Genomic DNA, 18,173 nt, shown 5'->3' with positions numbered 1-18,173 from the left:
GATTTTCCGTTTCCCTAGCCAGGGGAGTGTGAGGGATTCGAGAAATAGTGGGAGTTACATTTGTTCTAAAAGACCTTAGAACAGATTAGGATCAAGTACAAAATGTCTAACTAGAATCTTTACTCTCTGCAGATACAATGTCGGCTTCAAACCCCTTTGACCCGTATTCTTGAGACCCAACCGAACTGACCGGAACCAATTACAAAAGACTGGCTTAGAAATCTTCAAAATAGTTTTGGACTGTGAGAAATAGGCTACATACTCGATTTCAGATATCCCCACACTACCAGCCACGTCCTAATCTGATGGTTCAGCGTGAAATGCATAAAAAAGTGGTTGATGATGACATTAGAGTAAAATGCTATATGATGGCATCCATGTCTAATGAACTCCAATGCCAGCATGAAAATATAAAGACTGCTAGGACAATACGGCACACCTGCAAGAGTTGTATGGTGAGCAGAGTCGCACAGCTCGTTTTGAAAGTTGTCCAAGAGGCTCTTCAAAGCGAAGATGGCGCGAGGGGCAGTCTGTCCATGATTCACGGTCTGACCATTGATCAAGGACCTAGAGGAGCTTGAGAAGTTCGGTATGGACATGCACAAGGAATTACAAGTGGATTTGATCCTACAGTCACTTCCTGATTCATTTGGTCAGTTTATAGGTAAACTAGCCACATGAATATAGATTGAATGCACTAAGACTGAACTAATCAACATGTTGGTAACTGCTGAGGGAGCCGTTGAAAGGTTCAAGGGGGCAATGTCCTTGCTGCTGAGTTGACTTCTGGTTCCAAGAGAAAGTCTACTTGGAAGAAAAAGAAGCCTGCAAAGAAGCAGAAGAAAGGACAAGAAGCCAAAAGAAGGAAGTTCAAAAGAAAAAGGCTAACGACAAAGGAAAATATTTCCACTGCAATGTCGAAGGCCACTGGAAGGAAACTGTCCTTCATACGCTCGAGAGCCTGAAGAACAAGAAAGGTGACACACCTTCAGAAGGTATAGACTTTGCTCATAATTGAAACTAATCTAACGGTTTTCTTCTACTTCTAGTTGGGTTATAGATTCTGGTTCTAGTGCTCATCTGTGCACTACCATGCAGGGTCTAAAGAAAGTAGAAGGCTGGCGGAAGGTGCGGGTAACCCTTAGGATTGGCAACGGGGCAAAAGTTGCTGCTGTAGCTGTGGGCACCTACCATCTGCGACTACCGTCTGGATTTAGTTTAATACTTAGAGACTGCTATTATGTACCTGTTGCTAAGCAGAAATTTGATTTCTGTTTCATGTCTAGCACAGAAGGTCATGTTTTTACATTTGACAGAAGACTGCTGTTCTATTTATTTGAGAAATAAAAATAGTCGCACGTGGTTTTATGTATGACAGTCTCTATCATTTAACATATGCGATGTATCTGTGAATGTTAGCCGCGCAAGACGTGAGTGCCAAAGGATCCAAAGATCCAGAGATGAGATAAACCAAAGATATTTGGTGGCACCTCAGACTTGGCCATATTGGAGGAGGATAGGATGAACAAAATGGATAAAGATGGGCTTCTCGGCTCATTGACTTCCGAGTCATATCCAGTTTGCGAGTCCTGTCTTCAAGAAAAAATGGCTAGACTGCCCTTTGTAGACATGGGGAGAGGACCACTGAAATACTTACCCTAGTACATACAGATGTATGTGGCCCATTCGATGTGCTTGCCAGGAGACGTTATTTACTTCATTTACTTTACGATGATTTATTCACGGTATGGGTATGTGTATCTTATGAGACACAAGTCTGAATCTTTTGAAAAGTTCAAAGAGTTCAAGAATGAAGTAGAAAAACAAACTGGAAAACCTCTTAAGGCTCCTTCGATCAGAATCGAGGAGGAGAATACCTTAGTGGGGAATTCCGGGACTATCTCAAAGAAAACGGCATAGTCTCACAATGGACACCTCCGGGTACACCTCAACTCAACGGGGTGTCAGAGAGGAGGAATCGGACCCTGTTGGACATGGTCAGGTCCATGATGAGCTTCACTGATTTACCTATGTTCCTTTGGGGAGATGCCTTACTCACAGCGATTTATTTATTGAATAGAGTTCCCTCTAAATCCGTTCCTACCACACCGTATGAGATATGGCATGGTAAGAAACCAAGTCTGGGTCATCTCAAGATTTGGGGATGTCCGGCCCATGTCAAGAGACTACAGCGGACAAGTTAGAGGCTAGGACCATAAGTGCTCATTTTATAGGATATCCTAAAGAGTCATTAGGATACAATTTTTACGTCTCAGAGGATCACAATGTGTTGGTGAGCCGACATGCCATCTTCTTGGAAAATCAGTTTATCCTTGATAGAGGCAGTGGGAGGAAAATTGAGCTTGAAGAGAAAGTCTCTGAAAAGCAACGAGTCATGGATCCTGTTGCCCAAGTGACAACCCAAGAGGGGGGGTGAATTGGGTCTTTTAAAACTTTTAAACTACTTCTAAAACTTTTTGATTAACTATGCTAAGTTGTCTAGATGCACAGTGAAGTTAAACTTAGCAAGGGTTTGATGTATAGACTTCGACTTGATTAAATATGCTTGCAACTAAAGGATGTGCGGATAAGAATTAAGCAAGCAATTATCTAAGTAGTAAGTGTGTTAGTTAGACAATAACTAGAGGCATTACAAACACAAAGGACATATAGTGGTTCGGTGCACCCCAGCACCTACATCCACTCCCCAGACCTCTGGGAATTTCACTATAATCCTACCGATTACAGCCGGTTGTTTACAAGCTCACACCCAACTTGTTGTTTTACGAGCGCACAACGAACTCGGTCAGTTTTCCCAGGCTCACCGACTAGAACTCCCGATTGTTTTCCCGGGATCACCATCAACCCTTACACGTTGGTTTTACCCTCGGCTCACAACAAACCTAAACCCCGTTGGTTTTCCCTTTGGCTCACCAACAAACCTTAATCCCGTTGGTTTTCCCTTTGGCTCACAACAAACCTTACACCGTTGGTTTTCCCTTTGGCTCACCAACAAACCTTTAACCCTTGATTCAATCCCTTGATTGAATCAAGTTACAAGATATTAAACAAAGAATAAAACAAATCAAAGCTTCTTAACAAGCAGATATGACAATATAAACAAATAGAGTAAGAGAAGCCTCAAACGAGTTTTGAAGATGGAGGAGCTCGGCTTCTTCTTTACTTGATCCTCCTCTGATTTGGCATGAAGTAGAGGATCCCCGAGGCAGCACACGGATGGAGAGGAAGCTTTCGGATTCACTTGGATGCTCTTCTTCTCTCTATTTCGTTTTGGATGGCCCTTTTGTGCTTATGGGAGATTTCCTTTGTAATCTCTTTGAGATCTCTTTCCTAGATGATCTCTCCCACTTCCATACCTTCTCCCCTAGCTCTTCTCTTGATTTTATAGCTTTAGATGGCGTGGAAACAAGAATATAGCCGTTAGAGACAAGAAAAAGAGCCGTTGGACACAGTCTGCATTTCCTGACAATGTTACCGTTGGGATCGGAGTCGACTCGCGCGATCAGGAGTCGACTCGCCTGTTGCAGGAGTCGGCTCGTGCTTTACTGGAGACGACTCGGCTACTGTTCCAAATTTGAATTAAAGTGCATGCCTTGACTGGGAGTCGACTCGACTTAACCCGGAGTCGACTCGCCAACATCTGGAGCTGACTTGGCATCTTCGGAGTCGGCTCATCCCATGAATCCAGAGGACATACTTCTGATTTTCTTCCTCGAGTCGACTCGGATTCTCTTGGAGTCGCTCGGCTCTCAGAGCCCGAAAACTGATCCCTGCATTTTTGGGGTCGCGCTGCCTTGGAGTCGACTCGAACTGTCTGGGAGTCGACTCGAATCTCAGAGGCAGTAACTTGGTTTTCTGTCTGTTGATGGTCGCGGAGTCTCGGAGTCGACTCGTGCATGCGGGAGTCGACTCGAATCTCAGAGTCCCAAAATGCTCTCTGACTTTTTCCTTGTGTTCCGCTGAGAGTCGACTCTTGCTTCTTTGGAGTCGACCTACCAACCATCGGAGTCGACTCGCGTTCCACTGGAGTCGACTCGAATCTCAGACCCGAAAACTGCTCTCTGACTTTTCTGCCTGTGACTCCCTAGGAGTCGACTCATACTTCTCCGGAGTCGACTCGAATTCCACTGGAGTCGACTCGAAGACTGTTCTTTTGAATTTTTCTTTTGATTTACTCCTCCAATTTGAATCCTTTGAACTTTAACTTTGGGCCAATAAATTGTAGCTTTCTTCCAACTTGAGAGCTTTGGAGGCCTTCTTGTGTTCTCCCAACTTGCTATGTTCTTGCAAAATAAATATCTTTCTCCTTGCAACATAAGCATTAGTATCTATACTTCAAGTTTTGTGATCATCAAAATCAATTTATGAATCAATCTTTGGGTCATCAATCTCCCCCTTTTTGATGATGACAAACTTTGGAGTATATGCAATATAAAAGATATTGATTTCTAGAAGTAATACATAGCTAAGTTGCATGAAGTAGAAAACATATATATTTAAAAACATACTTCATGATAATGCTTTAGATTTAATCAGCTTAACACAATCAACATATTTAAATTTTAAGCTGATTTGTATTCAATTCAAAGTAATAAAGCATTTCTGAGTATATAGCATATACTTAGATATTTCTCCCCCTTTTTTGACAACATTCAAAAAGATAGGGAAACATTAAGCACAAAAGATCAGAATACTCATATATTTCTTTTCCTTATTGTACTCTGATTTGAATGTTAAATTATTGCAAGGATATGAATCATATAACTCAAGGCAATAATATTGGGAATCAGATTAATGAGCACAGATCAGAGCCAATTAAGATAATTTCAGAACAGAACACATTAATGTGATTTCAAGAAGTTTTCTAATTTGATACCACAGATAGTTTTTCTATTCAAGTGTAGGTGGAATCTTCCTTAGGTTAATCCAAGAAGTACTACAAATGATATTCAAAGAAAACACGAGTGGAGATCTAACCTCTCTTCACTAAGTATGAAAGCCTTGTTCATTTAAGACCTTTTGCCCAATCTATTAAGTATTTTATCAACCATGAGAGCAATTTAATTAATTTTCTTAATGACTTCAAAGTTCTTTTATGATAATAGGAGCATTGTGGCACAAATATCAAAATACATTCATGGCAATTTTTGATACATCTTAGAGCTCTTTTAAAGACTTTCTTTTATTTCTTTAGAAAATAAGCACAATTTGATACATAAATAATGAATTTGCACAAAATTGAAGTTCCAAAAAGCAAGCCAATTTGAGCTCATTAGTGAAGTTCCAAAAATAGATTTCTAAGAGATACTCAAGAATATTTAACACATTATTCTCCCCCCTTTTTCATTAAAATTAGAGGCTCTTAAGATTTGCAGTTTGGTTCAAGAGTGATGCATGAGATATACTAACCAAATAACACGCCTCAAGGTGTATCATACAGATTTTCAGATTTAAATTTCAGATGATACATATTGGAGAGTATTAGAATCACTTTTCATTTAGTGTTCTTTCTCTCTCCTTTAGTTATAGATTTATGCGATTAAGTTCCATAAGATCTTTCCTTCTGAAATTTTCTTTCTCCCCCTCAAATGATCATTCCATTTAAGAGTTTAGAATCCTAAGATAATGTTCAATAAGATTGTCAATCTCAAAAATATATTTCAGCTTATTTTCATAAGACTCAAGGTTTTGAGATAAGACAACCTTTATAGAACTTCATCTCAAGGAAATTAAAACATGTCTTGCAATATAAGGAGGTTCATCAAAAATCAATCCATAAAATTCAAAGTATGTATCAAAAATAAAGTGTCTTTGGGATAGGATACTGAATATCTAAAGCTCCCCCTCAAAAGATGCATTCTTCTTTAATCATTTTAAATTGTTGAATTTCAGATTTTAGTAATAAACGTGATAACACTGAAATTCTGTAATATCGAGAATGTAGAGTGATCTAGAATTATTCAGAATTTAGTAATCACTCTTTCTAATCCTTTAAGAACAAGTTATGCTTTCTCCTAATCTTAGAGAAAATGTATAAAAGTATTAATCATAAAATGATTCAATTGAAGCTCAGTTTCTTTCAAACGCATTTACATTTTCTTTTCTTTTAGAGTCATTTGAGTGAGGGTGAAATGTTTCTAGCTTTAAGATCATTCACTCTATTGATGGAAGTCTTCAATAATGTAGAAGAGAAAAAATATATAGATGATCATTGAGGTATATTATATTTATAGAACTCAATTTCTTAATCATAGTTTTTTCAGCAATGTATACATGAAGCACAATAAATATATTTTCTTTTTATATCAAAATAGAATCATATATTTAGAAATTTTTGTTTGCAATCAAGATCATCGAAAGACACATCATTTGAACCAATATTAGTATACTTTGAAGATAAGAAATGATATGTTTCGGATGCGTATCGGAGCAATCATTCAAAGGCATCAAAATTAATTCTGTTTTCTTAAAGTAAGACTTTATTTTAAAAATCACATTTAGTTTAAGCTTTTATACAAAATCAGATTCGGAATTTACATAGGATTTTCAATCCATACTTTGAGATATGTATCTTCCACATTATAGCTCATCTTAAATGATTACGATTGAAAATACATATTTCAAACATATAAGAGCATATTCAGAATCTTTGTATTAAATGTTGAGTTTTGGGTACGAATTTGAACATTATATACCAAATTTAGGCAAGTTGAAGGATAAAACAAAAATCAATTTATTTTCCCTAAATAGAGATGTTCTTCTCTTCTCCTTTCTACAATTTTATTTAGCTTTCAGATTTTAACAATGATTGTGAATGACAAATCTGAAATTTCTTTTCAATAAAACTAGACAAAAGATGTTATGTAGCAATTCAAACATTCAATCAAATTGTCCAAGTATGAAACATTACAAAATATTGAGAATCCATAAATCAAGACATCATTACCATATGCAAAATATACCATGTGTTAAGTCATGCATTAAATACTAAGTACAAGAATGTCAAGGATCAAAATCAATTCTTTTCAAATAAACTCCCCCTATTTAAATATAATCTTGCAATAATTTCATCCTTAAAGTGTGTTTTCAAGTGATTAAAAATTTGACTTAATTCTACTTTCATTTACTTTGTTTTTCATTTATAACTTTCTTATGCTCTATACTCTATTTGCTCCCTATCCGGTGGAGTTGGAAGGGGCACGAGGTACTACCACTAGCCTCCCTCTTGTGCCGTCCCTAATATGCCCTACACCGAATAGTTGGGTCAAATAGTGCCGGGTACTACCACTAGCCTCCCCATTGGCACCATCCCTATGATGAGCAATATAGAAAATTTATAAAGTTCACTTCAAACTATTCCTGTTTAAGTGTAATTAATTACGAATTTTATCCCTTCCAAATGTGCCGAATATATTATGCTTGTTTTGCTTTTCCTTAAGATTGGGGTATTTGCCTCTACTTGGATTTTACTTCTCTTGAATAATATCCATTTTCTTTTCTTTATCTCTCTCTCTTTTTGTTATTCTCAAGTAATTTACACGAAAGAGCAGAATAAAGAATTTATCTTGTGTATCATTTATATGTGTATCATGCAAACAACATTTTCATTATGCTCATGGATTCATAACTTCTCATAAGTTATTTTACATCAAAATTTTAAGCATATACTTGTGTATTTCATGGTTATGACATATGCAAAGATATATTCTAGTTTTGGCAAACCATGAAACACTCTCTAAAAGTACAATTCAATCAATTATAGACATGATATCAAAAATTAATAATTAAAGACTTTAATCATGTCGTAATAAGACTTAAGTTATTGACTTTGCTCAATTAATTTATGAGAGAAGTATCTAGAATTACCATTTCATTCTGCATTCTTCAGTCAAATACCTACTAGATTTCTTATGTATGAACTTTTGGCTGAAGAAGGTCCTCTCTCTTGTTTGCATGTGAATGTTTATTGTATCTTACATGGAGATATCCTTCAAGTTGAGATCTCTCATTTTCTTGCTCAAGGATCCTGCATTATTAACAAACTCCTTTTCTTTCTTGAAAGAAGGTCATTAGTTTCTTCAAGATACAAAACATTCAACCAACATATTTTTATTTAAACTAGATGACTCAATCATAAGATATGACAATAATCAAATGTTGAATCACTTTACTCAAGAGATTGCCTAAATATAAGCAAGCACATTTCACTTGAACTAAAGAGATAGTTTCATTAACCAAGATAGTTCAAGGACAAGCATGTGAGGCAATAGAAGATTTATCAAGGTCAATTCAATTTCTTATTTTCAAAAATAATTTAGTTTAGATTCTATTTGTTTAAGATAATTATCAATAAGATATTTTAGCTAAGTTTTAATCAATTTTATCTTAAACAGTTGTTTCTATCAGAATATGATTTTATTTGTTATCAATAAAATAAGATTCATTAAAGTTAGATTGAAGTCTTGCCCAAGTGCACATAATGAGCATACATTCTGGTCTATTAGCTGTATGATGAATAATTATTCTATCAATCTTCAATACAACTTTAAACAATAGATCTACTTTTGCTCATCCTATTCAAATTCTACAAGATGGGGTCTTAGATGTACCTTCTTCATGCCAATCTTCTATAAGAGTGTTCTTGTGGACTAACATTGGTCAATGAAGATCCCCTTTCTTGTTTGTCTTAATTTGGAGTTTGAGAGAAGATGTTAATTCATTCATCACACATATTTCAAACTCACCTTACATGAGCTAAGTAAAATCTTCATATAACTCTTCATTAGTAGAACCAAAACTGATGTCATCAATGCATTCTTTGAGCAAATAAAATATTACAAATTCTTCTTTTTGATCCATAGATTTATCACTATTGCTTTCTATCAAAAAGTTTACTTAAGCTTTTATATATTAAGTTTTTGATGCTTGTATCAAATCTCATATTGCTTTATCATATATGTAATGTGTATTTTAAGTATGGTGGTTATTTTACATAGATCTCCTTTTTAATGAAATAACCACACAAGAGTGTGTTCTACACATTCATTTGATAGAAAATAACGCTCGTAAAGCAAATAAATGATAAAGGTGATTTTTACTTCTAATTATGCAAGAATCTTATCAAGATCTATTTTATCTTTTCTTAATTTAGTCTTTTAATAGTCAAAAATTTTTTTATTAAGAGCATATCTGAAAAATCCAATTTGGTTCTAATTATTAACAAGTTTTTCAGATTGTTATATGTAAAAGATTAACCATATAATTTTAGTATCTTGATAATAAATCACTAGTCTCATAAAGAATCAAAATGAATTGATACTTCTACAACTAGAATCTTTTCATGAATGCTCTATATGCATTGCTTGATGAATGATATCCAAGAATAGAAATATCTTTATCAGATTTGGCATTATTTTCATAAGAGCATATCAAGCATAACATGTACGACTGAAAAGGATATGCAATGGTTCATTTTCCATTTTTCAGAAGATCAAAATTTTCATCAAAAATAGATTTAATAGAAGTCATATGTATGACAAGCAGTGATGATAGTCTTTTAAAAAATTGTTTGAGTAGATGACTATCATACATAATTGTCTTTTTCATTTCTTCAAGAATTCTATTAATTCTATTTTACTTATGGTGTCCTTGGTGCTGAAATCATTGGATTTAATATTATTTTCTGTATAACTTTTATCAGGATTTTGGTTTTCAACACTGTGTCATGATTCTTCACAGTTTGGAAACCTTTTTCATTTGAAACACTTTTACAGGATTTAGCAAATACAGAAAATACTTCAGTTTTATTTGCCAAGAACAAATCCAATGTAAGCTTTTGAAAACTCAGTGATAGAAACAACATCTTTAGATTTAGAAATTGATTCTTGTTTGTTTCCTTAGTTAACATGCATAGCAAACTTTGACCTTTCAGAAGATACTCTAAGTAAGCCAATGCCAAAGTCTTTTGAAATTAAATCCATACTCGCATGAGTTGATATTATATGCCAAAGATGGTTTCTTTAATCTTGGTATTTATAGTGCAATATTCAAAGGCATACCAAGTACACATTTTCATATCTATGATCAATAAACAATAATGCCATGGATAAAAGCTCTCAATCAAGCATATAGAGAATTCATAGAGTTAATCTTAATAAATTGATTAATCATCTAGCAACTTATCCAACAATAAGTAAAGTATAATATAGAAAGATGGAGAAATTTGAAGTTATTTCTTCTATTTTAATTATTTTTCTTGATTACATTTAAGTTTTATTCTTTAATATATGTCTAGAGCACCCAACATCTTTTGTTGGAGCCTTGAGTGCTAGACACACCTGCAGAAAATATTTAGATTTTCAACTTAGGAACCCAAGCTCTTTTGGGTCCTTGCAGGTTAGCTATTATTGTTCCTTTTGGAACCCATATTTTCTTAATAGCTATTTTGTCCATAGGCTTGCAGATTTTTGGACTACAAGAAGTGTATTTCTGCATCTTCTTATTAAATTTAACAAACATGGATTTAACATGAGTGGTAGATAATCCTTCAGTTTTCTGTTTTTGCCTTTTAGGTTTATCAAATTTGTAATGTACAGATTTAGGAACAGAAGAGATTTTGCATAACCTTTGTTCCTGTTTATCAGCATTATAAGAATCTATTTTAAAATGATTAGAAACTGTTTTAACAAACATATTCTTGAAAGATTTTTGGGTGTACCAAGGTTGACATCCCAATCCAATATTATCAAATTCAGCTCTTTGATTATTTATCATTAGATTCAACTTTTCAGAGCTCAAAGTAAATCTTTCAACAACAGGTTTTAATTTGTCAACTTCTTTAGTTAATCTTTTGTTATCTTCTGAAAGCAATTCATTATTTTTCTTAAGTTTATCATGGCTTTCAGTGAGAAGTTGGTTTTTCTGATTTAGTTCTTGATTTTCTTTAATTAAGATTTCAGTTTTACTAGTTAGTTTCAGTTTTTCATCTATTAGAATTTGATTTTCATTCTTCAAGTTCTTGTTCTTACAAACAAGTTTCTTATATTCTAAATACAAATCAGAAAAGGCATCGTGGAGTTCATCAAATGTAAAATTGCTTTCAGTTCCAGCATGTACCTCATGTGCCACCAAGCATGGATTTTCAATATGATACTGCTCTCCTTCTACACATGATGTTTCAGATTTGTTAGTGCATTCATATTTGTCTTCAAGCATATTCCATATTCCTTTAGCAGTCATGCAAGAAGATATGCAATTAAACTCATTCCTATCTAATGCACAATATAAAAGGTTCATGGCATCAGCATTCAATTGTGCTAAATCCTTTTCATTAAAAGTTTGAGAGAGTGTGTGAAGATCATTTATTATGATTTTCCATAAATAATAGTTTTGTGATTGAATAAAAATGCGCATGCGTGCTTTCCAATATGTGTAGTCTATGCCATTAAACAGTGGAGGCCTATCAATTAACTGTCCTTCTCCTAGAAAACTATCTATTTGAGTTGTCATGATCTTTGGCTCTTGATCGTGAGATCAACAATTAATCTTGAGCACCTGCTCTGATACCACTTGTTGCCCAAGGTGACAACCCAAGAGGGGGGGTGAATTGGGTCTTTTAAAACTTTTAAACTACTTCTAAAACTTTTTGATTAACTATGCTAAGTTGTCTAGATGCACAGTGAAAGTTAAACTTAGCAAGGGTTTGATGTATAGACTTCGACTTGATTAAATATGCTTGCAACTAAAGGATGTGCGGATAAGAATTAAGCAAGCAATTTATCTAAGTAAGTAAGTGTGTTAGTTAGACAATAACTAGAGGCATTACAAACACAAAGGACATATAGTGGTTCGGTGCACCCCAGCACCTACATCCACTCCCCAAGACCTCTTGGGAATTTCACTATAATCCTACCGATTACAGCCGGTTGTTTTACAAGCTCACAACCCAACTTGTTGTTTTACGAGCGCACAACGAACTCGGTCAGTTTTCCCAGGCTCACCGACTAGAACCTCCCCGATTGTTTTCCCGGGATCACAATCAAACCCTTACACGTTGGTTTTACCCTCGGCTCACCAACAAACCTAAACCCCGTTGGTTTTCCCTTTGGCTCACCAACAAACCTTAATCCCGTTGGTTTTCCCTTTGGCTCACCAACAAACCTTACACCGTTGGTTTTCCCTTTGGCTCACCAACAAACCTTTAACCCCTTGATTCAATCCCTTGATTGAATCAAGTTACAAGATATTAAAACAAAGAATAAAAACAAATCAAAGCTTCTTAAACAAGCAGATATGACAATATAAACAAATAGAGTAAAGAGAAGCCCTCAAACGAGTTTTGAAGATGGAGGAGCTCGGCTTCTTCTTTACTTGATCCTCCTCTGATTTGGCATGAAGTAGAGGATCCCCGAGGCAGCACACGGATGGAGAGGAAGCTTTCGGATTCACTTGGATGCTCTTCTTCTCTCTATTTCGTTTTGGATGGCCCTTTTGTGCTTATGGGAGATTTCCTTTGTAATCTCTTTGAGATCTCTTTCCTAGATGATCTCTCCCACTTCCATACCTTCTCCCCTAGCTCTTCTCTTGATTTTATAGCTTTAGATGGCGTGGAAACAAGAATATAGCCGTTAGAGACAAGAAAAAGAGCCGTTGGACACAGTCTGCATTTCCTGACAATGTTACCGTTGGGATCGGAGTCGACTCGCGCGATCAGGAGTCGACTCGCCTGTTGCAGGAGTCGGCTCGTGCTTTACTGGAGACGACTCGGCTACTGTTCCAAATTTGAATTAAAGTGCATGCCTTGACTGGGAGTCGACTCGACTTAACCCGGAGTCGACTCGCCAACATCTGGAGCTGACTTGGCATCTTCGGAGTCGGCTCATCCCATGAATCCAGAGGACATACTTTCTGATTTTCTTCCTCGAGTCGACTCGGATTCTCTTGGAGTCGACTCGGCTCTCAGAGCCCGAAAACTGATCCTCTGCATTTTTGGGGTCGCGCTGCCTTGGAGTCGACTCGAACTGTCTGGGAGTCGACTCGAATCTCAGAGGCAGTAACTTGGTTTTCTGTCTGTTGATGGTCGCGGAGTCTCGGAGTCGACTCGTGCAATGCGGGAGTCGACTCGAATCTCAGAGTCCCAAAAATGCTCTCTGACTTTTTCCTTGTGTTCCGCTGAGAGTCGACTCTTGCTTTCTTTGGAGTCGACCTACCAACCATCGGAGTCGACTCGCGTTCCACTGGAGTCGACTCGAATCTCAGACCCGAAAACTGCTCTCTGACTTTTCTGCCTGTGACTCCTAGGAGTCGACTCATACTTCTCCGGAGTCGACTCATACTTCTCCGGAGTCGACTCGAATTCCACTGGAGTCGACTCGAAGACTGTTCTTTTGAATTTTTCTTTTGATTTTACTCCTCCAATTTGAATCCTTTGAACTTTAAACTTTGGGCCAATAAATTGTAGCTTTCTTCCAACTTGAGAGCTTTGGAGGCCTTCTTGTGTTCTCCCAACTTGCTATGTTCCTTGCAAAATAAATATCTTTCTCCTTGCAACATAAGCATTAGTATCTATACTTCAAGGTTTTGTGATCATCAAAATCAATTTATGAATCAATCTTTGGGTCATCAGATCCTATTGAACCCATTCATACAGAGCCAGTACACGATGTCCCTCGACCACCTCGTAGATCTAGTAGGGTCTCCCATCCTCCCGATAGATACTTAGGTATACTAGAAGAGGATACCGAGGAAATGTTCCTAGTGGGAGATAGGGATCACATACAGGATCCCAAAACCTACAACGAGGCGATATCTGATATCGATTCCGAGAAATGGCTGGAAGCTATGAAGTCAGAGTTAGACTCCATGCATTCCAACCAAGTCTGGACCTTAGTAGATCCACCAGAAGGTATTGTACCTATTGGATGCAAATGGATCTACAAAAGGAAGATAGGTTCGGATGGAGAGGTAGAGACCTATAAGGCAAGGCTTGTGGCGAAAGGGTATAGTCAACGCGAAGGCATTGACTATCAGGAGACCTTTTCACCTGTAGCCATGCTAAAATCCATCCGAACATTGCTTGCCATTGCAGCATTTCATGATTATGAAATCTGGCAGATGGATGTGAAAACTGCTTTTCTGAATGGATATCTTGATGAAGATATCTATATGGAACAGCCTTTGGGTTTCACTTCCAGTGATGGAGATCACAAGGTCTGCAAGCTGCAAAGGTCCATCTATGGACTAAAGCAAGCATCTCGGAGTTGGAACACTCGTTTCGATGATGCAATCAAAACGTTTGATTTCATCAAAAACGAAGAGGAACCGTGTGTTTACAAAAAGGTTAGTGGGAGTGCTGTCGTTTTTCAAGCCGCCCGCGGCCGCGCCCCCGGCCAGCCTGCGGTTGTCGCCCGCGGCCGCGCCCTCGGCCGGGCCTACGGCCGACGCGGTGCCGGCGACGCTCACGGCCGAAGCCAGCGGCGGCCGCACGCGACGCCGACGGTGGCTGCAGACCGGTGACTCTTTCCTTTTTTTTTTTTCTTCTTCTTTCTTTCTTTCTTTCTTTCTTTCTTCCTTCTTCTCTTCTTCTTCTTCTTTCTTTTTTTTTCCCTCTTCCCCCTTCTTCTGTTTTCCCCCCTTCTGAGGAACAGGGTCCCTGGACCCTGTCACCCGAGAGAGGGACCCTCGGCCCTGCCGCAGCCCTCGCCGAGAACAATGGCAGCTGCCGCCGAGTCGACGGCTATCCGAGTTCGTCGTAGGAGAGGGGGAGGAGAACCCCTCCACTGGCGGCCACATCCTCAGCTTCCATATGCTGTTGCAGAGGAGGAGAAGAAGGAACCCTCCCTGTTCCTCTCTTCTCCTCCCTCTCTACTTTTTTTTTTTCTTGTACGTGGATCTAGTCTAACTAATAATTTCACCATTGAGGACCAGATCCATTAGCTCAATAGTAGTCTTAGTCCAACCAAAAAGGAACAACAAGAAAGAAGTCATACACGTCGTATTTGTGTAAGTCCCTTTGTGATTGTATTGGTCCAATGTTGAGCTGGTGGATTTTATTGAACCAGTAATAACACTACATGCACATGCTTCCGTAAGTCTCCTTGAAGGTGGTGAAATTTTCAGTTGAATTAGTGGACTAGTCCCTTGGGAGGTGGTGAAATTTTTAGTTGGATTAGTGGACCTGATCGACCATGAACCAGCATGCACAATACGTCCATATTGCTTTCTTTTTGTCACAACCCAAGATTTTATCTAAAAAGACTGGCTTAAAGATATTATTTGAGTTTCTCGGCCTTGCATAAGTATACAAAATCTACTCAGTGCATAGCTGATGTAGAACTAAACATACATCTACATAGATCCGTACATTCTCTTTCCATTTAAGCCTCGACATCTTTACCAGGTTAAATGTTCAAATTCATTCAATCTAATAACAAGTCATGATAGGCCCGTGTTGCATGACGAATCACCTGCCAATCTTTAATCCAACAAAACTATGCTAGAAGAATAGGATATAAAGATTGATCAGTACAAAAATCTCCCGTTTATATAGATTATAGGTTGGCCCTGGTTTGATACCAATTGTTATAACCAAAAATCTCATTCAAAAAAACTAGCTAAAAAATATTATTTAAATTTTTGGGTTCTATATAAATATTAAATATCTACATAGTACATAGTTAATATAAAATTAAACATACGTAAGCATGATTTTTTTTATATTTTTATATTTTTTTGTTTATTTTTATATGTATGTGTTGATTTTTGGTTCAGGCTAGTGCCATGGCAAGTGGGGTCTGCCCTGTAATTGCGAGCCATTAATTTCTCTTTCCTTGCCGCTGAATTTTTCTACGAGCTGGGAAAGTTGTTGGATTATTGCAATCCCGTTCTCACATGTTCAGCTAGCGCTTATATTAATTCCATCTCGATCTCTTGGTGTGTGTCGCCGGCGCTACATGGGGTTCTCTTCTAGAAAGCAGATACTTGAGATCCCACCGACCCCGGCGACCGGTCCAAGTCTGCCGTGCGCTCGCGTGATAACCCGCGTGGACCAACTGGTCGAAAAAGAAAGCGAAGCTTTGCACGGAACCGACGAGCTGACGGCGATGGAGTCAGGCATGGCCCAACCAACTATTCCCATCTTGTTGGACATCTTACTCTTCTCCTTTTTCCTAAATGTGATTAAAAAAAGGATTGTTGGACCCTTTCAACAAGTTGGAACGAGCAGATCATGCTCGAAGCTGTTCGCTCATGATTATAAATAAACGATGCATGAGGCGATGCAGAAGAAACCGTGAGTGCCTGTTCTGATTGATCCTCCAGTCCAGAGCACAGGATCGATTTCACCAGAGAGACAGAAAGAGGGTGGTTTGTCAGGGGTGACCTGCAGAACACAAGAAGAGACAGACAGAAATTAAGGGAGGAGAAGAAGAGATGGGGAGCGGGAAGGGAGGAAAGGTGTCATGGTCGGTTGCTGCCCTGATGGTTGCACTTGTGGCAGCAAGCCTTGCTCTGGAGACAGCAGCCGCAACACATGTGGTGGGGGGCTCAACCGGATGGATCATCCCTCCCAACTCAAGCTTTTACTCTGATTGGGCCTCCACACAAACCTTTGCGGTTGGTGACACCCTTGGTAGGAAATTCATCCTCCATTTTTTGCTCCCTTACCTTGATTTCTTTCTCTCTTTTTTTTGGAAAAGCAAAGTATGTTGATCTTTTTTACTTTAGAGGGTCTGTCCGGCCAAAAATAGCCAGAATTTTCATGTGGCTGGGTTTACATGTTGCGGCCACTGCGCTTACATATGCAACCGCAGATGTAACCCGACTTAGATTGTTTAACCGGCTGTATCTGAGCTCATAAAATAACCTGTCCATAGCTCATAGCTGCACCCCAGGTCCCTGCAAGTTGTCCTCCGGCCGTTTTGGCTTAAGGACAAGTTAACTGCAACCCGAGGAGTTTCGGTGAGTGCAACTTTATATCCAACGACATGTGCCTAGACAGGTCCTCAATTAGCCTTGATAGTCTGCCTATGCATTCTACGTAAATACTGTTTTACTCTATTCTTTATAAAAATTCTGGGTGGCATTTTCCTTCCTTTAAATCAAATAAAAAAAAAAGGAATCACTACTCCTCCCTGTGGTGTTTTTACATGATTGATGGATAAAAACTGTTCCTGGCGTGTGCAGTGTTCAATTTTCAGACCGGATCGCACACTGTCGACAAAGTAACAAAGTCAGGCTACGATGATTGCTCAACTTCCAACCTGATCGGCTCCGCCATAACCACAAGCCCGGCCTCAGTTCCTCTCACTACCGCCGGCGACCACTACTTCATTTGTGGAATCCCTGGCCACTGCTCCGCCAGCCAGAAGTTGTCTGTCACTGTTGCCTCCTCCCCAACAGGCGCTTCCCCTCCCACATCAGCTGCTGGTCCCTCGCCACCAGGCACCGATGGAAGCAGTGCAGCCACATCACTTCTTTCTGGTTTCAGGACCGCCGCAACCTTCTCCTTGGCAACTGCACTCGTGTTTGCTGCCTCCTTTTTCCTCCTCTAGATTGGATACATATAACACCAGGCGCCTCATGCGTGCTTCTACTTTTCCCACAGCGAGAGGCAGAGATTGCTGCCGCTATATGTAGCATATTGTTTTTATTGATCATTTCTCTTTCTATAGTTGCCCATTCTTCTACTGTTAGCATACATGCAGACTTCGGGTCACAGTGCGAGAGATAGCCCGATACTTGTGTGTTAGTTTGATTGACGCAGCCTGATTCCTGACATCCGTGCAGTTTCATAATAGCGAATAATTCTGCCCAGTTACATGGGTGTTCATTGGTTTCCGTACAAATAAGCTGGGACTTTATGATGATTATACTCTTATGGTTTAACATGTTCCAGTTATTTTCGTTTCACTATATTTTACCATTTTCTTACAAAACATTATCATGACTGCAGGTGCTGTTAAAGGGTAGAAGTAAAAAAACACTAGCATATAAGTAAAACAGACACACCCCATTACATGATTCTTTTCCTTTTTCATTCCGTTAACAAATCTCCTCCCGCTCAAATCATGGTCCATGGACCTCGTCTTAATGGATGCTGGGCCCAAATAAGGAGAGACCTGTTTAAGGTCCACTCCATGCATTGACAGCCCTTT

At 38.4% G+C, this 18,173-nt stretch overlaps 1 protein-coding gene across 1 annotated transcript; it reads left to right on the top strand.

Annotated features, from left to right (window-relative positions):
* Positions 1-15,739: 15,739 nt before the first annotated feature.
* LOC103699468 (cucumber peeling cupredoxin) lies at positions 15,740-17,888 on the top strand. Its single transcript, XM_008781486.4, has 2 exons — positions 15,740-16,648; positions 17,203-17,888. Exons 1-2 carry the CDS (start codon positions 16,450-16,452, stop codon positions 17,568-17,570), a joined length of 567 nt encoding a protein of 188 aa, XP_008779708.1. The 5' UTR covers positions 15,740-16,449; the 3' UTR covers positions 17,571-17,888.
* Positions 17,889-18,173: the final 285 nt, after the last annotated feature.

This window comes from Phoenix dactylifera, unplaced genomic scaffold, assembly GCF_009389715.1.
Source record: "Phoenix dactylifera cultivar Barhee BC4 unplaced genomic scaffold, palm_55x_up_171113_PBpolish2nd_filt_p 001154F, whole genome shotgun sequence".
In the NCBI taxonomy this organism is placed as follows: domain Eukaryota; kingdom Viridiplantae; phylum Streptophyta; class Magnoliopsida; order Arecales; family Arecaceae; genus Phoenix; species Phoenix dactylifera.
This window is presented reverse-complemented; position numbering and strand designations above follow the sequence as displayed.